Genomic DNA, 26665 nt, shown 5'->3' with positions numbered 1-26665 from the left:
GGGGAAGTTACTCCCATAAAGAGAACAGCCACCAGTGGAGTCCCCCAGGGTTCTGTGCTGGGATATCTCCTGTTTGGCATCTACTTTTCTGTAGTAAAAGCCACTACCAAAGGGCTCTGGCTGACCAAGTTTGTTGATGACTGCAGTCTAAGAGCAGTCATTGAATCTCCAAATGGAGTAGCCATGCAGGAAGGTGTGTCTCAAATAAATAACAGGTGTCATAATCAGGGTCTAAAACTAAATGTCAGAAACATGCATTATTGCATCCTTTGTGAAGTCCTCTACCTCAGGGAACTACTACATTGGCAATATTCACCCTAAGAATTGAACCACTTGTTTGGGATTTTGGAACTTATGTGGACGTTGACTTAACTTTTGATCCACATGTGTCCATTGTTATAAAAGTGAAAGTCCTACTACATTGCACAGCTTACAAATAAAGGGGTTGTGTCTAGATCTAGGGATGTCATTATCCCCCTTAACTTATCCCTCGTTAGGCCAATCATTAAGTATAATGCCTACTTTGGTATGTCTCTATTCAGGCACACTGAACAACTGGACTGCCCATACAGATAGCTTACTAAAAGAATACAAGACCTAAACATGTCTAACATGGCAAAAAAGCATCCTCCCGCCCATTAATGATTGAGTTACTGCACATCAGCAAGTCAAATAGTATCAGAAATACTTTTTTAGGAATCTAAACCTTTTCTGTAATATCAACAGAATGTTTTTTTGGGACAAGTATGTTTCTCAGAGAATACTGCTGCTGTGAAACAGACTCCCCATCCACATAAAACCAAGTTCATCCTTATCCATTGTATGCTTTGCATGTGCCCCTTGAATTTTTTGTATTATTTTCCCAGTTATTCTTTTCAGGGGTAATGTGTAATTATTGACTATGGGATGGGTTACGCCAATCTATAACCAAATGGGATAGATTATTTTGAGTACAAAAAGAGAAACTGGCTAGGCTTAAAATGGTTCACAAGGGCAGCTAGCCTTGTACTTCACTATGAACCTATAACCTGGTGAGTGAAAGGGTTCTGTCACTGTTATGGGTGAAATTTGCTACTGGCTACAAGAAGACTGGGTTTTGTAATTGATCTGTAGAGTTTAGTTTGTTTGTTTAAACTCAGTGTGTTTGTTTGTTTAAACACAATGAGTTTATGGATGCTGACACTCTACTTGGCAGGGCTACTACTTCACTTCCATGTCCGAGGACATCATATTGACTTTGACCTCACATCAGATCGCAGTGCAACTGTAAAGTGTCTATTTTGTGTTTGTTTTTTGTTTTTTTTTGCTTCAGATTGCAGTGTGAGAGCTAATTTGTAAGCATTCTTCTGGGTTTTGTGCTGTGGCAAGTGAAGGTTTGCATTTAGCACTGATTTAGCATGTAATCTGGTGAGAGAAGTGGTATTGTTTTCCTTCTGGGCAAAATTCTATGGCATTATGCATTTTCTTGTAGCTGTTGTCTCTATCCTATACTGTACACATTACATTTTATTTCTGAGTTGGATCCTATTTGAATTCATACTTTTCTTTTGTGCCACTTATTCTTTGTATTACTATATTTTTTGCACGTATAACATTTATATATTCTGTGCTGTATTTATAGATTCATAGGTTGGTACTGGGCTATCTGCCCGAAGGCATATATTAGCCCAGCCACATTGTGCGGTATTCACCGCGCCCCATTAGTAGTTCCCTAGACCCTTGTATTAGCAGCTAGTACCCTTGGCCTCTATCTAGCAGTGCTGTTGGTGTGATCCCCGGTGTGAACTTTCTGTTACTCATCAAAGTTCCTCTTGAAGAGTGATAGTGAGGGGCTCTGTCTTATGTAGATCGGGACCCTGTTCCATAGTAAGGGAAGTCTCTGCGAAGGGAATCTATCCCTCCAGCATGTTCTATTCATTGTTGTGTTGAGGTTTATATCCGTAGAGCGTGTAGCTCAAGTAGATTTGGTTTTGCTAAGATGGAGCATGTTCAACAATTCTGGGTTGGACATGGCTCTGTACGTTAGACAGAGATCGCCTCTGAGAAAGCGGTATGCAACCGAGAACAGTCTTAGCTTTTTCATTCGTGCTGCATACGGCAACTGTTTGAGGCCAGTAATCCTCTTGGTTAGGTACCGCTGCTGGAGATGTCTAGCCAGGTACATTCCAGTTGGTGCATTGTACTCAATAATGGGTCTGATGAGGGAAGAGTAGAGGGGCACTATTACATCCTTAGATCTTGATGCGAACCCTTTTGTGATCAGATGGGTCACATAGAAGGATTTTCTAACCACTTTGGCAACATGGTTATCAAAGGAAAGCTGACTATCTACTTGGGTCCTTAGATCCGTTATTTCTTCTTCAGATTTCAGGGGATTACCTCCTATGTTGTAGTTTGCTGGTACTCTGTTTTTTCCAAAGGGGATTACCACGCATTTTTTTGCATTTAGCTTGAGACCATGGCTTTGACACCATGCATCAGTCTCATTTAGGCCCTTCTGGAGGATCTCCATGTCAGCCGGAGACTCTATTATAGCACCCAGTTTGCAGTCGTCCGCAAACTTAGTCAGCCACGGCCCTTCCGTGCTTGCCTGTATTTCTGAGAAGTATATGCCAAACAGGAGGGGCCACAGGACAGAGCCCTGAGGCACACCACTTGTTACTGGTCTGGATTCGGACATAGATCCCGCTACTTTTACTTTATGGGATCTGTCTGAGAGCCAGTTTGCAATCCATCTTGTGACGTAAAGGTTTATGCCCAGGCTGGTGAGCTTATCACTAATACCTGAATGGGGAATGGTGTCAAATGCTTTAGTAAGGTCAAGGTAAGCCGTGTGTACCTCCTTTCCCTTATCTATAGCCTGAGTAACTGTCTCAAAGAAATCCACCAGGTTCAGGAGGCATGATCTGCCCTTGACGAAGCTGAACTGTGTGGGGTCCATCGACTGGAGGTTCCTAATCTCTCCATTTATGAGTTCCATAATGATTCGCTTCATAGCCTTACAGATCAGACTGGTCAGGCTTATTGGTCGATAGTTCCCAGGGTCAATTGTGGCCCCACCCTTGTGTAGCGGGACCACCGTTGCCGTGCGCCGTTCTATGGGCACATATCCTGTGGAGAGGTTGAGACTGAACAGGGTATTAAGATGCGGGGTTAATTCCTTTTGGAGCTCGCGTATGACAGCCTGGGACACCATCTGGTCCCATGGAGGCAGTGTTTTTAGCTTTAGATAGAGCCTTGTTAACCAACGTATCAGTAATAATTGGACTTACACTTTACTCTGTTATTGTTCTGCTATTTTTAATTTCTCCATGTCTTTTGGGTTTCTAATACCATAGGTTCATAGGTTGGTACTAGGCTATCGGCCCTAGGGCCTATACAAGCCTAACCGTAACAATTCCCTGGCTATTTCTTCCCACACTATTTACTTCCCTGGACCCCTGTGTAGCAGGGTGACTGACGTGATCCCTGGGGTGAATTTCCTTTCTCCCATCCAGTCATCAAGGTTCCTTTTGAAGAGGACCAAAGAAGCGCTTTGCTTGACATGTATGGGCAGTCTGTTCCAGAGTCTGGGGAGTCTCTGGGTCAGGAACCTATCCCTCCAGCATGTTTTGTTTATTGTGATGACAAGGTTTAGATCCCTGGAGCATGTGGCTCTGAGGGATTGGGATTTCTTTAAGTGTAGCATGTCCAACAGCTCTGGGTTTGACATGGCCTTGTATGTTGAGCAAAGATCGCCTCTGAGTAGACAATATGCCACAGAGTATAGCTGGAGTTTTTTAAGGCGGTCAGCGTAGGGCATCTGATTTAGGCCTGTGATTCTTTTAGTGAGGTATTTCTGTGGCCTTTCCTTTGTTCATGTTTTGTTCTTTATCCTTCATAAATTCCCAGATATTTATATACTCCTTCTTGCTCAAGTTCTTTTATATCACATTCCTCTCCCAGGCTGTTGTTTTCTTGGTACTGCAGCTTTCCTGCTTTAAAGGTTGATTTTGCATATTTATCAAGACCAAATAAAATTCTTATATTTGAAAAAGTTTTGACCACTTGCAGTTTGTTTTTAGTTCCTTATCTGATTAGCCGTTCAGTTTTACATCATCCACAAAAAAGATGATCAGTCTTTACAGTTTGATCTTTTCTGAGAGCCAAATTGTAGCCGTGACCTAATCTGTTAAGTAGACAGCTTAATGGTTTAAAGGCAAGACAAAAGAAGAGCAGTGACAGTCACACTGGAACATCCCTCTTTGAATTTTTATCCCTGGAATAATAATTTGAAATCACGTTTCTGCCTTTTTCGCCTTGGTCCTGGCTTAAAAGAGTCCATGAATAACATGAAATAAAAAAAAAAAAAAAAAAAAAAAAAAAATTGCTGTTGGCTACAGGAGCAGATATTTGGCAAGGTGCTTGTTTCTTTAAACAGTGTTTGCAGATGTCAGTGATATGACTACACAAACACACTTGTGGATAACTGCTTGGCTTTGACCTCATACCAATCCCACCACACTCTGGAAGTGCTGTGCCACAGCATGGTTGTGATTTCTTGAGAATTATTTTCAGCAGCTCCAAGTGTTTTCACCTTCTGGATTTAAAAAAAAAAATCCATAAAGATATGTTGTTAATTGTGATACTAATCACTTTGTGCTTAACCTAAACTTTTGTACTGTGCAGTTGTGTTCAGCTGTGGGCAGTTGCATGCTGCTGTGCACACATATATAGTGGCCTTTTACATCTAGTGTAGAGTTCTGGTCTTGCTTTAGGCAAACTATAAACTGTCCCGTTATCTGTTACAGTGACTGTTGCTTCACACCCTTCATTTCTGTATATTGCAATTACAGTTGCTGCTGCTGCCGTCACTGACTGTATCCTACCATTCTGCTTGTTTCTCTGCATTTGTATTGCTAATTCACCAGATTTATGCCTAACCATTCTACTGGTTTCTCTGCATTTGTATTGCTAATTCACCAGATTTATGCCTAACCATTCTGCTGGTTTCTCTGCATTTGTATTTCTGATTTACCAGACTTATGCTTTACCATTCTGTTGGTTTCTCTGCACTTGTACTTGCCACTCTTTGGTGCTGATTCCCTGTATTTACTTCTGACATCTGAGACAAATTACGAGTCATTGCTTAGAGTGTCCACAGGTTGCTGCTACAGCTTATGCTGATACCATATCACTATTTACTGCTGTTGATTCCTTTGTCATTGCATTATTTGCTGGTTGCTAGTCGTCATATTGTATTCACATATTCTGCCGCTGCTAGCATACTGTGTTCGCAAACAACCGCTGCTGATTCACCTTGATTAAAGTCTTACTTTGTTTGCTGTTTAGATAGTATTGCTTCCTGAGGTATAACCCTTGGCTGTTTTGGAAACCTTGCCAGATTGCTTGACCATCAGACTAGCTGCTACCGCTCTTACTGTAACAGTAATTGCATACTCCTGCATTATAACTCCCTTGTTGTATAAGCTCAGACATTAAATTGCAGTGAATGAGTTGCACTTCAAACTATAATTCTCTACTTACATTAAAATTAGTCTAAGCCACTCTTCTGTATTGTATAGACTGCTTAGAGGATACTTGTGCCTTGGCTTACAGAGCAGTCTCAGACCCTGCCTTAATGGATGTGCTGCACATCACACATCTATAAATCAAATGGGACAAGATTCAGTCACTGTATGGACCTCAACCTAGCTTGTGACATTAACAGGACATGCTGGAGAGACAAGTATGTCTCCCAATTCATGTTAAACAGATCCCCTCAATGACCCTCTTTAAATATAGCTTGGGCAATTGGATGGGAAACCATAAATTTACCCTAGAGGTTTCTCCTTAGTCCCTCTTGGACAGGAGCAGCTGGTACTGATCTTAGATTCACATTGCAGTTATAGACTATATATTTTGATCTATAAGGGAACAAGGATATGTCAGGGTTAGGCTTCTAAAGGCCCTATGGCCAGTAGCCTAGTAACCTCCTATGATCCTTTGACTCCCCTGTATAAGGCCTGTTTTTCTTTTGTTCAATATTTTAAGTTTCAGTTTCCATGTTTTGGACTTTTGAACTTCTGTTTGATGTTCTGCTGTAGATCCATATATATATATATATATATATATATATATATATATATATATATATATATATATACACACACACACACACACACACACACACATATATATATATATATATATATATATATATATATATATGTGTGTGTGTGTTTGTGTGTGAAACACAAATAAGACGCACGTATATTTACATGTGTATTTGTAGATGAACTGTCTGACAACTGGTTGAATAAGACAGTTTTTGCTGGTCTGTAATAGTTTTCACAGTGAATTGTGTGAGAAAGGGCTGATTCCACCATGGCTGTACATTTGTAGTAGTAGACAGTAACCTGGGTTATGGTGAGTTACTCTGCTCTCCTGTCAACAACACTGGTTATCTTTTTGACCTTATATGAAAAATCTGTCAGGCTCCCACTATTGAGCATGTGCTCTTTGCATTAGTGTCCATTCTAGGGCTGTCGATTGAGGTAATTTATTAATTTATTGACATATGTTTACTAGGAAAGTCTGCCTGAGCATTGCCCCTTTCCATTGGTGACCCAGGGAGAAAAGCTCCATTATACAGACTTTGTAGGTATCATCTGTATTGTTTCACTATTTATAGTAAGTTTCATTCGTGAGCAACAGTTCTGTTAGTCAGACATCCCTGACATCAGTTACATCATTGATAAAGAATCTGCATTAATAGTTATCTGGATCGTATATAAATATTTCTTTTTAATGCCAGGAGGTATATGCAGTCATTAGCATACATCTATTCTACTAGCTTCATCCTCTCTTTTTTCTCTCTCTTCAGAGCACACTCAAGCAAATCTGCGGTCTGTGGCTATCACTCCACCCATACAGTATAAGAAGGAATCAGTACTGCAAACTAAACAAGGATATACATTTTGAGCCTCAAGAGCAGGGTCAGTCCACCCAGGCATTCTACTTGTATGTTTTATGAGAGTGAAGCTATTACATTAGCAGTATTTCTTAGTAGTTCTCAGCTTGCTAAAAGAACTGACTGTTGTAGCCTTGTGTGTCCCCCTCCCCTGCTAGTACAGTAATCCTAACTGTCCAATAGACAGTATACATTTAATTCACATCCCTGTGACTAAATTAATCATCAAGCAGCCCTCTCAGTGCTTTCTGCCTTAGTTTGTATCAAACCTTCTCCAGCAGAGCCAACTAATTCTGGCTTTTAAAATTCTTAAGCAACCTGACAAAACTCCTGCACTGATAAAGTTGATTACACCTTACAATAATCTCAGTAGTTTACGCTCCTCAAATAAGCTACTAGCTCAAACAGTCAAATCCAATAATGCAGGGGGTGACGCACTCTTTGCCAATGCCATTGGAAAAAAATGGAACTCCCTTCCCCCCAGTCTCACCATCATTTCCTCACTAAACCTATTCAAAAAAAGATTAAATCACCATCTCAAGTCTCATTGGCTCTGCCAGTGTGCAAGTCCGGATTAACTCTCCCTTAGCTAGTAAGCATCTTCTTTTTTTCAGGTCTAACCTTTTAAACCTAGATGACCTCTCTCTCTTTCTACCCCTCTTATCCCCTCCCCCTTTGAATTCTGGTTATAAGTTATCCTTCATGGTCAGACTAGAAAGAGAAAAAGCATGTTGTAGTCTGTGTCTGTTATTTTTCTCTTAATACTTAGCCTAGTCTATTTTTATATACTTTATAGTATCTTCTCTTTTGTTAAACTACCAAAGGAGATTAAATTTGTATTCTTTGAACATGTACTTTCCTACTGTTAATGTGGAGCTTTTCTCCCTGGGCCTCTGCTGAAAATGGACATGTATCCAGTCGGACCATCCCGGTCAACAAATGTAAAATAAAATAAATAAATAAATAAATAAAATAAATTGTATCACTTGGAGGCCCACCTGTTTATTTGCATCTCTATACATTCCCCTTCATTGCTAATGTATCTCTCTACTCTAATCTGTGCACAAACTGGTTACTAATCAGCAAGTCAATGTGAAGACACACTCCCAACCTTAATAAACTTTGCTGTCTCTTCTCTCCTTCACTTTACAGGTAGTTTGAATTATTACTTACCCCCTCTGAGGCCTTCACTGATTTCCACTGATTGCATCTCTGGTTTTCTCTGCATTTCAACTGGTTTACACCCCTTGTGCTATCTCCCTCCCCCAATACAAAGTCTATATTAGAATCCTGCTGAGCATGGAGCCATCTTTAAATTTCTAGTCTCCCACCAGGACACAAGTGCTCCTCAGCAATTTAATTCTGCTTGCCGGTAAGCCATTAGACCTCAGGAATTTGTTTTAAAAGTGTTCAGATTTGTAAAGTAATACTTACTGTTTCGTTTGTCTTGGTTGGCTATGCCCTGCTCCATTCGCCCTCGCTAAAGCTTGGGCTCTCTCCGCTCCCCTGCCCTGCCCCCTATTCCCTCCCGCCCCCACTACCTCTACATTTATAGTAATCACAGCCAGACCCACAGCTCATCCTCACATCACATCCACTAATCACAGCTCCTCAAGTCATATCACATTATACCACACCAACTTGCTCCACACAAAATACTCCCAATCACTCTCATTCCCACTAGGCATTTTTTACATCACCCACACTACTTCCCCATCCACATATAGTGCAACCCTATAATTCCTATTCAGACTCCCCACCTAGAAACAACTTAAACTTTATAACCATGACCATCACGCAACTAAGTCTAGTCTGTCTTCTCATAATTCTTTACAACACCACAAGTTATCACTCTAGCAATATCCCTAAACTTAGTAGCACAACACTGCATTATGCACTCTCGTATACAGACACCACACATTATAATAATGTCTGCCCACAGTTATTCAAGAACTATATAACGGACCAATTCAGGACTAAACACATATGCTCTCATTCCTACTCCAAAAAAACACAATACTTTCTCACACTCCTCACCAAACTCCAACATCTGTATAACCATTTTAACTGCAGGCTCACCATAAGTGGGGATGTCCACCCCAACCCAGGCCCAAATCCATCCTGTCCAACTCAAACTGCTCCAACACAAATGTCAGAACATAACACCCCCACTTTCTTCATCCCTGGGCAAATCAACAACAGCAGCAAAACCAACCATCTTTTAATGCTAAATATTAATATTAGAAGTATCAAAAATAAAATACCTGAAGTCCAGGCCACAATAGCACACTACTCCCCAGACATAGTTGCTTTAACAGAAACCTGGCTAAATAAAAACATAGCTAACTCAGAAGTTCTCCCTACCGGCTACAATATCATTAGACAAGACAGACCACTTTGTAATGGGGGTGGAACTGCCTTACTGTACAAGTCAAACTTAACTGTCCGTCAATTACCAAACTCCTACCCCTCCCCCAATAATTGAGACATACTTATCTCACAACTTCAACTTCACCCTAAAAAGGTCATCACCACAATTGTGATTTATATTCCACCTGGTAATACACCTGCTAGCCTTGAAGACTTCTTATCCTGGTGTTCTTCCACATACTCACAAGAAACCCTTATTCTGGGGGACTTCAACCTAGATTGGTTCACCTGTTTATCAGAACCACCAAGTAATCTAATAAACCTCCATGGCTACCAGCAGCTAGTCCAAATTCCAACTAGATGTGATAAAAAAAAAATCTAAAAGGGAATCCATCCTTGACTGGGTCCTAACTAACAACCCCACATTGTACCCTCACACAGGCAGTCTCCCAGACACCTTAAGTGACCACAACATAATATATTTTATATGTAGTAGAACAAGCATATGCAAAACCACTAACTATATATCCACTAGAAACACAAAAAAATTCTCTCCTGAGGTCCTCAACACTTTACTCTGTAACTGTGACTGGACCCCCCTAAAAACCCTCCCACTTGACCAGGCTGTAGCTTATTTCAACAAAACATTTCTGCAACACCTAGACACTGTCACTCCATTGCACAAAATCAAGGTTAGAACCTCTACAAACCCCTGGCTCAGTAAAGAAACCAAACAAATCCTCAAGTCCAGAGACACTGCCTGGCTTTACTATCAAAAAAACAAAGAAACACAAAGCCTAACTAAGTACCAAGAACTGCGCAACCGTGCAAAAAAATGCATTAGGCTGGACAAAAAATCCTACTACACAACATTACAAACTAAATACCAACACAACCTGCAAAAATTTTGGAAAAATGTAAACCAGCTACTAAAATCCACCCAAAAGGCTACCCCTAAACCAACCACCCCTGACACTAAAGTTCCCATCGAAACACAATTCACCTCCCACTTTGTGAACTCAATTCTATCCTTAGTATCACAGGACAGTTCCTTCCTCACTATCCCCCCCCAACACAAATAACACTAATACAAGCTTTACCCTCAAAACAGTTTCCACCACTTCAATCAAAAGCATGCTCTCCCAACTAAAAGCCTCATCAACAGCAGCCGACCTACTCCCCAGCTATTTCTTGAAACTCATAGCAGATGCTATTGCTGTCCCAGTCTCCACTCTCATAAACAGATCAATTGTTGAAAACTATGTGCCAAAACTCTGGAAAATATCCCATGTTACACCCATACATAAAGGCGGGACCTCCACTGAACTTAATAACTACAGACCCATTGCTTTACTCTCCACCCTAGACAAAATCCTAGAAAAATGCATCCATACCCAGATGCTAAACTATCTCCTAGACAGCAACATCCTGTCACCTACTCAACATGGTTTCAGACCTGCCCATAGTACCACTACAGCCCTCCTCTGTTTCACAGACACAGTAAACTGTCTCAAAAATGAAGGCCTACAAGTGTCAACTCTTTTTTTTGGATATGTCCAAAGCATTTGACACAGTCTCACACCAAAGCCTGCTAAACAAACTAAACCAATATCGTCTATCAAATTCCACTCTTACCTGGTTTCAAAGCTACTTAACTGACAGGTACAAAGCTGTGAAATGGGGAAATTCTCTCTCTCCTCAGCTGTCCATAACTATAGGAGTCCCACAGGGTTCTATCTTAGGACCACTACTATTCACAGTCTTCACAAATGACCTCTATACCTACACACAGCATGCATCTATAATTCAGTATGCAGATGACACTACCTTAATCTGTGCTGCACAAAACATTCCCACCCTCCTGCAAACAACTCAACTAGCATTCTCTGACATTGAAAACTACCTTACCAAAGCCCAACTTATCCTCAATCCAAAGAAAACTCAGTTTATGATTATAACCAGTTCTAACAAAAACACTAACAGTCAATTCACTATCTACTCCACTAATGCTACTCCAATTGCTCCAGTGGCACAGGCTAAGCTATTGGGAATAACCATAGACTCCCACCTAAAATTTGATAGTCATCTCAACTTAACTATTAAAAAAGTACATGCCAAACTGGGGTCGCTCTACCGTATCAAACCATTTCTTACCAACAACACAAGATCAGCCATTGCTTGCTCCCAACGTCTATCCACCCTACTCTATGCATCTCCCATTCTGACTAATCTCAACAAAACTGAACTAAGCAAAATGGAAGCCTGCTATAACAGAATTGCCCGCTTTGCTGCAAATTGCTCATATAGAACTCATCACTGTACTGCTTTGAGACCGCTCCACTGGCTTGAACTGCCCAACCTCCTAATCTACAATCAGCTCTTCCTCTGTCATTCTATCTGTTACCTCCCCAATAAGTGTCCTGCTCTCAGAAACCTAGTACAACATCACTCAGCCAAAAGGCCTCTTAGATCATCAAGCAAACAGCTACTAGAAGTCACCAACAGCTACAATAGCTTTGGAGATGCACTATATAGTAGTTCAGTGGCTAAAAAATGGAACTCTGTCCCTACAAGCATTCAGAACACATCATCCAAAGCCTCTTTTAAAGACCTCATCAGGCAACAACTCCAGGAAAGTTGGCAGTGCCATGATTGCTCCCCAGGCTAGTGAAAGCGGATAACACATACATACAAAATCTAGAGCACTTGATAATAGTTTTCAATCTTACTCACAAACACTGGCTAATCTACAATGTATGCACTGTACCTATGTACTATGTATGTATTCTACCTATGTTCCAAATTTCAGCTGTACACCACAAATCTATTAATTACCTTTATTTTTAAAATTAATATTTTTTTGTTTGTTCTCTCCACTGTAACTGTTTATGTGCCGCATACCACTGTAAAAAATGTCTCCTATAATTTGTGTGTATACTGATCATGTCTAAATAACTAAATGTGTCTGTAATTTTTCTTTGTGGAGCTTTTCTCCCCGGGCCTCTGCTGAAAAAGGGCCTTTTCGGCTCAGTCAGACACTCCCGGTTAACAAATGTAAAATAAATAAAAAATAAATAAATAAATACCTCCTCCAAGATCTGTGGAGGGATTTTCTTCTGTATGCACTCAGGAGTTGTAGAGAGCATGGGGTCTGTAAGATGTTATTTCACTTGTTTAAGGAAGATGCATGAAAGTGACTGAGATTTAGGGGCAGGTGTTGTTGATTAACTGCCTTTCAGTGTTTATAAATCTAATCGTTTTTTGCTGTTTTTGTTTCAGGGAGCTGTCCAAGGCCCAGAAGAGTTTGCTGAAGGCTTTGTCATAGGAGTCAGATCTTTGCTTGGCCACACTGTAGGTCAGTGTCTCCAGTCTTTCTTTCAGATCTGATTACAGCACATCATTGATTAATCCTAAGTAAACATTTTTTCTGCACATGAGAGCATGAAGAGTATTTCCTATGGCTCCCTTTTGAAATTTTGACACTTGAAATGCCAAGTGCTGATTAGCAAAATAAATAAATAATCAACCCCGAAAACACAGAAGAGCAAATCTCGAAAATCGATCTTCTCCTTTAAATATCTTTTTGCCTAGCCACTTCCACCCCCTCTAAGCTTATATATACCAACTTTGAGATTGCCATACCTTGGAGAAAAGGGAATATTCCCACAAATGGCATCTTAGACTTAGTATATGTAAGTCCAGTCTTTCGGTCATTCAGTCTCCATATTTTGAGACTCGCTGTAGTGGGTCCCAACATTTCAAATGGTTACCATTTCCTGTAGGATATTGCATGGTGTTGTCAGAACAAAAAAGCAAGATCAGCGTTTCTTTGCTTTAATGGAACTGTAACTGCAAGTAGCTGTTTAATTTTTCAGATTTTACTGTGTTACATATTACATAATAAATCTGTAAATGCATACATTAATGTGAATTAATTTGTTAGAAACAAAATGTTAAATTCTTTAGGGAAGTATTATTGCCAGAGTATTTTTTGTTTAGTACACAGGTGATATTACTGGGCACTCTTTTCTGCATGTTCCTTGTACATATTTACTACTGTTTTAGTACAAAGATGATATTACTGAGCAGTCTATTCTGCATATGTCTTGTACCTGTTTACTGCTGTTTTAGTGCAAAGATTATATTGCTGGGCAGTCAGTTCTGCATGTATCTTGTACCTGTTTATTACTCTTCTAGTGCAAAAGATGATATTACTGGGCACTCTATTCTACATGCACTTTGTAACTGTTTACCACTCTATCTGCTTTTTTGTAGGGGGAGCAGCAGGTGTTGTATCCAGAATCACAGGGAGTGTTGGAAAGGGTTTAGCGGCTATTACTATGGACAAAGAGTTCCAGCAAAAACGCAGAGAAGAGATGAACCGACAGCCAAAGGATTTTGGGGACAGTCTGGCGAGAGGAGGAAAAGGACTCTTACGAGTAAGTTTTCACTCCTTTTAAAGCAGTATTAAGTACACAGATCTTTTTTCTTGCCAAGTGGCTTTATTTAATGAATTGTACCTCAAAGTATTGTTTTACATACTATGTTGCGTCTCACAAAAGAATTGTCAGTGTTTCTGCACATTTAAAATAAAAATTCACTATAGTGTACCTCACACTTTTTAGTGTTTATACCATTGCATATTTTTATGTAGAAATAGATGGACTGGATATTTGTTGCACAATGATAGGCATTGTCAGGGCAGAGCTTGTCACTTATGGACTCAGGAGAGTGGTAGCCTGTTTCAGCAAATGTACTTACCCTGTCTTATGGTGGCAAATAGGTTATGGGAAAGTAAGAGGAGGTAGGTGGTTTCAAGCCCTACATTAGAGGGGTATGGAGTTTGTTCCCATTTCACCCTGGTTGTAATATTTTGTGTTTGATGAATTTTGTTGAAGTGTTCTGTCAGTCCATTCTGTGCCAGTGAAACATATTGTGTCAAATAGACCACCATTTTTGGTATCATATGTCTAACTCCAGTGGCTGACATCATAATATTAGGTTGCTCATTAACATTTATTTTATAAAATTGGTTTTATAAACTTCAAATAGTTCTGCTAGCGACTGCTTTTTCTGCTAAAGTTTTCTGTGGCTCACAGCAGAGGCACATGACAAAGGAGGTACAGTTTAAGTAGCAAATTAAGTTTTGACTTTATGTAGTGCTGCAACTTGCATGGCAATACGAAAGAGGCTGTTGCAATATCCCCTCCACACACTTTATTACAACAAGCTGAATTAGCATGTATATGGCTGCAGTATACACCGATCCTTGCTTTTGTTATTCTTTTATTTATTAATTAGTTAATTAGCATTTTACTGGTAAAGTCTGACTGGGCAAAAGCAGTGACCCGTTTTCAGCAGAAGCCGAGGGAGAAAAGTTCCAGATAAGAAACATTTATATAAATACATAATAATAATATAATATATACATACATTAGTTTTGCTTGTTTCTGAAATAGAACAATGATAGTATAAACAGTGGAGAATTTTCAGGAACTTAGTACAGTAGATTTTTGATGGAATGTTTATATGAAGTATGTTCAAACCAAGAAAAATCCATGTTCCACATAGTCTTGAACAACAATTTAAGTGCTTTTATCTGAAATTGTATCAGCTAACAAACTAAAATCATCAGAACAATATTACATAAAAATGAACAGGAAACTGTTAAAAATTTGTGTACTAATAAAACTGATACAAGTTGTCTTTTATTAACATGGCTGGTGTAATTCTGTTGGGATCGCATGTTCATAGGTACATACTAGGCTAATGACCACCTGCACCTTTATAAACCTAGCCATACAAACCAACCCAATTGCATCCCCTGGTAATATGCGCATCTTAACTGGTGGGTATATTTGGTAGAAGGTTGCTAAAAAAGTTATCTTTGGGGGGTGTTAGGGAAGGTTTACGGTCAGCCTGCATAAATCAGAGATGTGGGGGCAAGCCTGGGGATGATTTTATGATTTACCATCCAGTGGTTAGAATTATATTTGAATAGGTTTAGGGATGGACTCTTGTCCGCATGTATGATTTGGCAACATTTTCTGCCAGATGCCCTTCCTGATGCAACCCTCCCCATTTATCCGGGCTTGGGACCGGCACAAAGAAATTCACTGGCTTGTGCATCCCCATTTTGGAGTGAGTTGGATGAAGTGGTGATGAACTGTACCCAAGGGTGAGAGAGTGGTGATTGGAGCAGATTTCAATGGGCATGTTGGTCAAGGGAACAGAGGGGATGAGGAAGTGATGGGTAGGTATGGTGTTAAGCAAAGGAATGCAGAAGGTCAGATGGTAGTGGATTTTGCGAAAAGGATGGACATGGCTGTGGTGAATACGTATTTTAACAAGAGGGAGGAGCATAGGGTGACATACAAGAGTGGAGGGAGATGCACACAGGTGGATTATATTTTATGTAGAAGGGCCAGTCTGAAGGAGATTGGAGACTGTAAAGTGGTGGCAGGGGAAAGTGTAGTTAGGCAGCATAGGATGGTGGTTTGTAGGATGACATTAGTGATCAAGAAGAGGAGGAGGAGTGTGAGGGCAGCACCAAGGATCAGATGGTGGAAATTGAAAAAGGGTAATTGTGAGGTGGAGTTCAGGGAAGAGTTAAGACAGGCACTGGGTGGCAGTGAAGAGTGAATAGCTGGGTAACTGCAGCAGAGCTAGTAAGGGAGATGGCTAGAAAGGTGCTTGGTGTGACATCTGGAAAGAGGAAGGAGGACAAGGAGACCTGGTGGTGGAATTAGGAAGTACAGGAGAGTATACAGAGAAAGAGGTTGGCGAAGAAGAAGTGGGATTGTCAGAGAGTTGAAAAAAGTAGACAGGAGTATAAGGAGATGAGGTGCATGGCAAAGAGAGAGGTGGCAAAGGCTAAGGTTAATTCGTATGAAGAGTTGTATGAAAGGTTCTACACTAAGGAGGGAGAAAAGGACCTGTACCGATTGGCTAGACAGAGGGATCTAGCTAGTAAAGATGTGCAGCAGGTAAAGGTGATAAAGGATAATGAGGGAAACTTACAAGCGAGGCTAGTGTGTTGAGCAGATGGAAAGAGTACTTTGAGGGGCTGATGAATAAAGAGATTGAGAGGGAGAGAAGGCTGAATGATGTGCGAATAGTGAATCATAAAGTGCATTGGATTAGCAAGGAGGAAGTTAGGATAGCTATGAAGAGGATGAAGAATGGAAAGGCTGTTGGTCCAGATGACATACCTGTGGAAGCATGCAGGTGTTTAGGTGAAGTGGCAGTGGAGTTTTTAACTAGATTATTTAATGAAATCTTTTAAGTGAGAGGATGCCTGAGGAATGGAGAAAGTGCTTTGGTACTGATTTTTAAGAGTAAGGGTGATGTGCAGAGCTGTAGTAACTACAGAGGGATTAAATTGATCAGTCACAGCATGAAGTTATGGGAAAGAGTAGTGGAAGCTAGGTTAAGAAGGGACGTGATGATTAGTGATCAGCAGTATGGTTTCATGCCAGGAAAGAGCACTACAGATGCTATATTTGCTCTGAGTGTGTTGATGGAGAAGTACAGAGAAGGTCAGAAGGAGTTGCATTGCGTCTTTGTGGACTTAGAGAAAGCATATGACAGGGTGTCTGGAGAGGAGTTGTGGTATTGTATGAGGAAATCAGGAAAGGAAGTGTCAGAGAAGTATGTAAGAGTGGTACGGGATATGTACGAGGGTAGTGTGACAGTGGTGAGGTCTGCGGTGGGAGTGATGGATGCGTTTAAGGTGGAGGTGGATTACATCAGGGATCAGCTCTGAGCCCTTTTTTAAATGCAATGGTGATGGACAGGTTGTCAGACGAGATCAGACGGGAATCCCTTTGGACTATGATGTTTGCAGATGACATTGTGATCTGTAGTGAGAGTAGGAAACAGGTTGAGAAGACCCTGGAGAGGTGGAGATATGCTCTAGACAGGAGAGGAATGAAGGTCAGCAGGACTAAGACAGAATATGTGTGTGTGAATGAGAGGAAGAATAGAAGAATGGTGAAGATGCAGGGAGTAGAGGTGGCGAAAGTGGATTAGTTTAAATACTTGGGATCAACAGTTCAGAGTAATGGTGAGTGTGGAAGAGAGGTGAAGAAGAGAGTACAGGCAGGATAGAGTGGGTGGAGAAGAGTATCAGGAGTGATTTGTGACAGACGAGTACCAGTAAGAGTGAAAGGGAAGGTCTACAAGGGGGTAGTGAGTCCAGCTATGTTATATGGGTTGGAGACAGTGGCATTGACAAAAAGGCAGGAGTCAGAGCTGGATGTGGCAGAGTTAAAGATGTTAAGATTTGCACTGGGTGTGACGAGGGTGGACAGGATTAGGAATAAGTATACTAGAGGGTCAGCCCAGGTTGGAAGGTTTGGAGACAAAGTCAGAGAGGTAAGATTATGTTGGTTTGGACATGGGCTGAGGAGGGATGCAGAGTATATTGGGAAAAAGATGCTAAGGATGAAGCTGCCAGGTAACAGGAAAAGAGGAGGGCCTAAGATAAGGTTTATGGATATGGTGATGGTGAGAGAGGACATGCAGGTGATTGGTGTGACACAGCAAGATGCAGAGGACAGGAAGAAATGGAAACAGAAGATCTGCTGTGGCGACCCCTAACGGGAGCAGCTGAAAGAAGAAGAAGAAGAAGAGGGGATGGACTCTCCTTCACATGGATGGGGAGCTTATTCCAGAGCATGGAGATCCTTTAAGATGCTAAAGATGAAGCTGCCAGGTAACAGGAAAAGAGGAAGGACTAAGATAAGGTTTATGGATATGGGGAGAGAGGACATGCAGGTGATTGGTGTGACAGAGCAAGATGCAGAGGACAGGAAGAAATGGAAACAGATTATCCGCTGTGGTGACCCCTAATGGGAACAGCCGAAAGAAGAAGGGATGGGCTCTCCTTCACATGGATGGGGAGCTTATTCTATAGCATGGGGATCCTTTGAGTCCCATACCTGTCTCACCCACAGTTTCTGTTTATAAATGCTGATCTGAAAACTACCTTGGGTGTTGTGAGCACTGTGGGAATTCTTGCTGTCTGGGAGGGAGCCAGTAGCAAGCAACACCTACTAAACACAGAATTAAACAACTCCTAAAACAAAACACCACAGGAGTTTTAACCCACAGCTGCTAAAGCAGAATCCACATATGATGAGCTGGTTAAAAATCCCATTATTCTGCTCCGTCAGGTGAGTAATAAAATGAGGTTTCAGCTAGGTGTGATGTTGAAGAGAGCTGCTTCTGCTGGTCTTCCTTGCAATCCTAATGGAAGCAAAAGAGACAGAAAAAGATCTGGTGCCTAAGATTCGTCTTCTAGCTTTTTTACTTGGTTTAGACTTTGATTTCCATTTCATAGTAATTGCTTTTTTATTTTTTTAGAAGCCACCAGAATTAAACTTAAGGCCTTACTATGTCTAAGCAATTCAGATAGGGTGTCCAAGCTCAAAAGAATAATTTCCTTAGGTATACCAGTTTGCTCACCCAATATCTCTGACAGAGTACTCTTTAGAGAGTTTTTAAAGCCTGCCAACTCATTACACTCCCATAACATATGTTCCAAGTTCTTTTTCTTACCCATCACACTTGCAACATTTGCCATTTACCTCAGGAATAATTATTTGGAGTATGCTTGGAGTATAAAAATATCTATGCAAACACTACCAAGCAAAACTCTTAAACCTTCTAGATTTTGTTGCATTCTTTTAAGCCATGCATATGTCCTTCCATTATACCTTGTAACCTCTTCAGATTGATTCTAACAGTTGTTGTGCAGTATTTTATAAGCCTTACTAATCATCTCTTTTCTAACAGGAGCTCCTGTTCTGGATTAAGCTAAAAACTACCAGATTAGGTGTTTGACTTGGGTTCCCCTGTCCCTTTCTCTTTGCCTGTATTCTGATATCAATCCCTGACAGGGAAAGCAGTCTCTAGCCTTCAGTCCAAATGTCTTTGTGGCCTCATCCGAATATGTTACCTTTTCCTCTCTAGTTATTTGCTCCAGTACCTTGGTTCATTTGTCAGTTTTATCTAGCAAATTCTAGTCCCTCTTGCCTATTCTCTGTACCACTAATTGCAGTCATCCCTATCAGCAAAATCTCCTTTCTCAATTCTCATGTTGGCTTAGTTCTTAGAATACTTTCTGCTGTTTTATGAATATAATATTCTGTATGGCAGCTGTTACTCTCCTTAAGAGTCTACATCCAAAATCCCACTCTCTACTTATTCCTTGAATTTCCCCTCTGCTGAAATTCATCATCATCCCTTTCCACTTCAAATTATTGAGTTCTGTTTGTGTTATGTACATGAGCCTCAACTGTGTAGCTGTAAAATATCTCTTCAAATCAGGTAATCCCAATCCACCCTGTTCTATTGGAAAGATCATCTTATCCCACTTGCCCTTTTCCCCTCCCTGATAAAACCCTTCAATTCTGTAATAACTGCAATTCACAACTTCTCATCTATTTGATACAAATGTGCCTAACGTATGTAAAACTAAAGCGATTGAAAACATTTTCACTGCTTCTATCTCAATATCCATATTCATAAAAAAGAGCTTCCAGTTTCTCAGGTTGTGTATTATCTTTTTAGCCTCTTCTCACAAATCCTTAGCTGTCATACCAGTATCCTTTTTAATCCATACTCCTATTATCGTGTCATGTGTGGCTGCATAGTTTACAGCTACAGCCTTTATCTTCATTAATTGTATATTCTGAAAAGACTTGAAACTGTCTCAAGATGCACCACAACAGTGAGATGTCCTTATGTAGTTTTAGCAGGTACAAAATATCTATACATAAATCCTGCTTTCTTTTTTTTTACTAAATATTTTTTTTATTATTTCAAATAAGATGTCTTAAGAAACATTACATGAAATAAAGATAAATAACATATTTATAATTCTAAAACATTACCAACTTCAAACTATTATATAACTGTTTACATTGGTGTCTATGCAAATGACATTGAAATTCTATATTATATAAAGTTAGAAACATAAGATGATATATCTTAGATCTTTTCGAGTATTTCCAGTATTTTCATCCAAGAGTAATAGTAAGAAGTAGATCTTTTAGTTCTGTTCTTAACTGTTAATATTTCCATGTGAGCAACTGTTGTTAAATTTTCAAATTCCTTGAACGTAGAATAAGTCTCATTTTTCCTGTGTATAGTTATGATTTTGCGTGAAATTGCCAGTAGTGACCATAGGATTTTAGTGTCTTTTTTTGGTACACAGTTTGGAATAGGAGAGTTGAATAGAATTAAAGACTTTGTTAATTGAAAATTATCATTATAAACAGTCTGAAAAAAATAGTTAATGGATTTCCAGTACATATACATTCATAAAAAACATGCTGCCAATCTGCTTTTATCTTGGTATGGCATCTCCAACATTGCCCTTCAATAGAATACATTTTGGCTAACCTATGTGGTGTATAGAAACTTCTGTGTAGATATCTCCAAGTGAATAATTGCCAGTATTTTGATAATGTAGAAAATTTGGAAGATTTTAGAATATTACTTTTTTCTTCTTCAATTGGAGGATGGTTGTTTATTAAAGTATAATAATCCCAGTATGATTTTTCATGATAATTTTTTGTTTTTTTAACAATTTTGTAGATATTAGACAAATAACCTGTACCCTGATAAGGCTGTTTTGTGATAAAAATAAGGTATTCAATGAGTTTTGGAGCTTCATGTCTAACTGAAGGTTGCATTTGTTCTATTTTATTTATAAGAAAATGCCTTAGATTTTGTAAAAACAACCAATTGTCTTTATTTATATTATAGTTATAAATTATCTATTCATTTGTTAGAATTTTCCCTTTCACTATAAGTTGATGCCAAAAGAGTAATGTTTCTTTAAGTATATTTATTTTAGATATTTGGAATGTAGCTAGAATATTTGGTGTAAAAGCTATGGGGAAAATAAGAAAAATCCAAGAATTAATATTTGGTATTTTGTTTATATATGTTTTGAACACTGAAAGTGTAGAGCTTATATAGTTTGATGGCAATTTATTCATATTATTCCTTTTCCCTAAAAAAATAATCTTTTAACATCCATATAAGGGGTGATGATATTACTGTTAAGTTGTCTTGTATGTGATTATAATTGATTTCTATGTAAATCTGCTCATGGGCTTGTTTCCATATAGGTGTGTATGAATTATTTAACCCTAGTGTTATGTTTTTAATAACATGAGGTAATAGATAAATCAATATCCGGTAAATTAATTCCACTGTCTTCCCAGTCTGGTAAATGTTTATTTAAGGCTTTACGGGGTTTATTTGGAAACCATAGAAAATTTAAAATTAGTTTATTGTATCTTTGAATAATATATTTGAGAGGTGGCAATGAACATTTTTGTATTAAGTATAATATTTTGGGAAATATGATTATTTTAATAAGATATAATCTGCCTGCTGTTGAAAATATATATTTGTTCCAGTAACCAATTGTTTGTTCTATTTTGTCTAGTATTTTATTATAGTTAAATATTAGATAATCTGTTAATTCATTGAGTAGATTTATTCCCAGATATAATAATTTACTTTCTGTTACTATATATTTGGAAAATCTTTTATTTATATTATTTTTTTTTTATAATTACAAGGCATAATTTTAGTTTTGTTTTCATTAAATTTTAAGCCTAAAATATTTTGAAATTTATTCATGGAGTTAAATAAAACATTCAAATACTCATTTGCATCTGAGAGAGTTAATAGTATGTCATCAGCAAAGAGTTGGATTTTCAGGTTTAACATTTTATTAATAAAAATGCCCTTTGTTATTGTTTGATCTGATTTGATTTGCAAAGGGTTGTATGAGTAATGCAAATAACAATGGTGATAAAGGGCAACCTTGTTTAGTTCCCTTTTTGTTTGTTATAGGGCCTGATCTATGCAATCCTTGTTTAACATATGCAGTAGATTTTTCATATAGTATTTGGATAAGATTATTAAAATTAGAAGGAAAGTTATATTCTTTTAAAACTAGTGAAAGAAAGTTCCAGTTAACCAAATCAAAAGCTTTATTAATATCTAATGAGATTACATTTAAATCTAGGACTTTATGTTTGCTATAGTCTATTAATGTTAGTATTCTTTTAATATTATCTGAAGTATTTCTTCCTTTAATAAAACCTGTTTGATCTTTGTGAATTAAGAAAGGAAGAAAGTGTCTGATCCTATCTGCTTATATAGCCGTAAACATCTTAGTCTATATTGAGTAATGATATTGGCCTATATGAGGAACACTGCTTCTCATCTTTATCTGGTTTGATAATTGGGGATATCAATGAATATTTCCAAGAGGGTGGTATAATCAAATCTTTCTTGGCTATATCATATATTTTTGATAATGATATGGCTTGATTGGTTATTAATTTATACATTTCTGGTAGCATATTATCTGGGCCAGGTGCTTTATTTGTCTTGAGCTTTTTAATTTCTGATTTTAATTCTGTCATATTAATTGGTTTGCTTATAATGTCCATTTGTTATTGTGTTAATTTAATATGAATATTATTTTCTAAGTAATTTTTTATATCCTTAGTAGGTGTATCTTGAGTGTTTATGGAATTATCAATGTTAAATTGGAGTCTGAATGCTTCTAAAGTATCATTTAGTTCCGTAACTCTTTTGTTAGTATTAGGAATAAATATTTCTTTTATTTGCTTAGATTTAATTATTTTTTTTTGTTCTATTAGTTAAGTGTCTCAGGTGTGCTGAATTAGTAGAGTATTTTTATCTTTTCTAAGTTAATCATAATCTTATGATGTAACAATTCTGTATACTTCTTATTGATTTGTGTAAGTTCTTGAACTTGAGTAGTATTACCCTTTTGTATTTCCAGTTTCAATGTATCTGCTTTGTTTTGTAAGTCTAGCATATCTTTATTCCACAACTTCCTTTTATTTATGTACCAGGATAATATTTTCCCATATGTAACTGCTTGTAATGAATCCCAGACGTATATTTCTGAAATATCTTCTGTGTAATTTATTTCTAGAAAGTTTTTGATTGTTTCTTCATAAAATTCTTTGAAATCTGTCAATTTTGTGATATAGGAAGGTATCCTAGTAATGGGATTTGAATAAAATGGTGTAAGCTCTACCTCAAAGACTTTGGCATTATGATCAGATAAGGGACAATGTATAATTTTGACTTTGTCAATTTTTGTTATTAGGTCATTGGCAACATATATTCTATCAATTCTAGAGTTAGTTTTATATCTATGAGAATAAAATGTGAAGTTTAGGGAGTCTGGTTCTGCAAATTCATTTATATCTTTTAAATACATGTATCTATAAATTTTGATAGTGCTTTAGAAGATAGGTTGTTTTCTTCTTTTAGATTTAGAATCTGTATCTTTTTCATTCATTATACAGTTGAAGTCTCCTGCCAATATCAGGCTACCCTTAGTTAAATGAATTATCTCTTCAAAGTGCTGTTTAACTGTTTTTAATCCTAGTCCTGGGATCCAATATAGATTTACTAACATATAGATTCTCTTATTTAATCCTATTGAAGCTAGACAAAACATACCTGATGTATCTTGATGAGCAGTAATTATTTTAGGTGTTATAGTTGAGTTGCGAAGTAGTATAGCTACTCCTCTTTTTTGTTTTGTATTGAGAGTTTATTAGTACTATGTAATTATTAATATTTAAGTTGTTTATATCTCTATATAATAAGTGTGCCTCTTGTAAGAAGACTATTTGTGGTTTATGTAAGTTTATGTACTTGAATAGGCTTCTCCTTTTATTACTATTATTTTAGACCATTAACATTTATGGATAAACATTTCATTTCCTAGTTTTGAGTTTGTTTTATGTGTGAGTTTATGTAAATATTGTTTATTCTTAGTTCCATCTTGGATACAGAATTCAAAATGGTTTTCTTGCATGATTTTTGCATGTTTCTGAGTGACACCAAAGTGATGGAATAAAAAAAGAAAACAAAGAACTTCCAAATTTGTAATTCTTAAACTTAAAAAACATTCCCTGTCGCTATGAGGTAATATACCTCTTTGTTTGGTTAGTGAATCCAACCAAACAAACGTTATACGCTCACAAATAATATTTGGATCAGTTTCTCTTATCCTCTTAGTTTTTAAATAAAGATAATTGAATAATATATTAAGATAATCTAATCAGCTAAAATATATAAATATATTCTTTAGTGTTATCTTATTGTAATTCAATAATACTTATTCCTAATCAGGTTTCAAAAAGGTACAAATATTTAGATTAAGGTAGTATCATTAAAAATAGTTTAGGGTATTAATAAACATCATGTTTAAATCTATAACTGTATGTTGCAGACATCCATTGAAAACTATTTACTAACATTACTCTACAATGCAGTATCATTGTTGTGTAAATGTTTTAGATTACTCAAGTCCGAAACCAGTGTTTAAATTAGTATTTGCAAAGTCATATTGGAATAAAACATGAATAGTTCTGAAGCCACATCATATTTCATGTTTAACATAAACTGAAATGCAATACAATGTACAAGTATATTAATATTTCTTTAGTAGACATTAAATATGTTCCTCTGATTGCATTTTTCAGCTTTTCAGAGACAATTCCCATGACTGGAGACAACAAGATCAAATTTAGATGTCTCCCTTATCCAAGAGACTACTTACAATGTTGCTACTTGATTGAGTGTTTTGTTGTTAACACTTTTATCAACTTTCAGAGGGACTTTGTATAAACAAAAAGACACAGTACAGAGGTAAAACTACAGTGCACTTGACCACATTTTCAAAGCAAACATCTTTGAATATCACTTATTAACTCTTACAGCTTAGACTGACACTTAACCAGTGAGTTTATCAGCTGACAATAAGTGCTGGAGATATAATTTTGGCTTACTTAACACCAGTAATTTAATCTTATGATTGAATAAAAGTTTAGAATTAAACATCCGGAGCTTCTCATTATAGTATTTAAAAAGTATACTGGAGAACATATCAAAATAATGGAAGCTGCTAAGATTTAAACTATTATGTATGAAAATGTGACAGGTTAAAATTCCTAACCAAGTTTGCAGTAAATAGACAAAATGTATTTAAACTATGGGGTAATACCTTTATTACGTAAGAAAGGTGATTAAGAAGCTTGTTTTTCCTCTAACATCAGAGGATAGTTATGGTGATCCATGCAATGCAAGAGTATTATTTATCCTGGTAATTGCTTTATAACTGTATATAGAAATATTTAATTCAAATAATTAACTGGCATTACAACAGTGTTTCTCAGAAAAAGTTGTTTTACAGTTCATGACTAGATAGAACGCATCATTGAGGATACATTTATCAAATGTCAAGTGCTTTAACTATAATATAAGTGTCCCCTCGAATTAATCCCTGATGAATTTACTGCTTACTAAACTTGCAGACTAATATTGGTGTCTTTTCATGTAGTCATATTGGAACATGAAAATACAGATCTGCTGATCAGGAACAATCAGGCTCTCTACTGCTAGACAATGCTATACATTTGTCTGCAGAAAGGTTTGAGAATTATGGTTGTATTGTCAAGCATTGTTGTTTACACTAACAGTAACATGATATACCCACATACAGTAGTATTGTGTCTTTCTTGATAATGCAAAAAGCCAGGTAATATTACAAGAACGGTGTAGCCACAGCCAGGTAATGTAATAAGAAGAGTACAGCCACAGTCATTATTCAGATGAATAAATGGGAATAGCATGAGCCATCTAAGGATGGATAGCTCGCTGAGTACTGCCACAATGCATGTTCACAATGCATGGTAACTTAGTAATAAATTAGGGTGTGAGCTTAAGCCTCTCCCTCTTCTACTCAAATTGGATTTAATACAATATGTGTGTAGAACACAGATGCTTTGACAAAGTTCAAACCTATATGGGGTATAAATATTGTATAATTGACACATTGGGTTAAATCCTCTGATGTTATGTTACTTATTATAGTTTATATGATTATTGCTTTTACTTTCTCTATCTAGTATATTATACTGTTGTTTAAATGCTTGATTTGCTAAATGTACATTTAACCTTCTTGTTGCATCCCATTTTTCTACTTGAAGGCATATTTTGGCAGCAGGACATTAGTAGTATTTTGTAGGAGCACCAGTGTGGCAAATGGCAATTTTCCTTAAAATAAACCTGCCCGTTGCTTGGCAGTTACTAGTTTCTTTAGAGAATTTGTAAAACAGCAGTGATTCTATTTGCTGATGATTAATTTCTGCTCTTTAAACTCTGCTGTACAAAACATAGTAAGGGATAGCTAAAATGTCTGGAAAACTAAACTGACAGAAAGACAAGCAGATATATGTCCTTATCTATCAAGGTGCTAGA

General features: G+C 37.6%; 1 protein-coding gene across 1 annotated transcript in view; it reads left to right on the top strand.

The window, feature by feature from the left end:
- Window positions 1-26665, top strand: part of VPS13C (vacuolar protein sorting 13 homolog C) — a 6956796-nt gene that overhangs the window by 6213847 nt on the left and 716284 nt on the right. The window contains exons 77-78 of the mRNA XM_044076309.1: window positions 12602-12677; window positions 13598-13761. Coding sequence (XP_043932244.1) covers window positions 12602-12677; window positions 13598-13761 — 240 coding nt within the window. The remainder of the gene's footprint in view (window positions 1-12601; window positions 12678-13597; window positions 13762-26665) is intronic.

Source organism: Protopterus annectens, chromosome 7.part0, assembly GCF_019279795.1.
Source record: "Protopterus annectens isolate FY-2018-M chromosome 7.part0, PAN1.0, whole genome shotgun sequence".
NCBI lineage: Eukaryota > Metazoa > Chordata > Ceratodontiformes > Protopteridae > Protopterus > Protopterus annectens.
The sequence above is the reverse complement of the archived record's forward strand: the minus strand, read 5'-3'. Positions and strand labels throughout refer to the sequence as shown.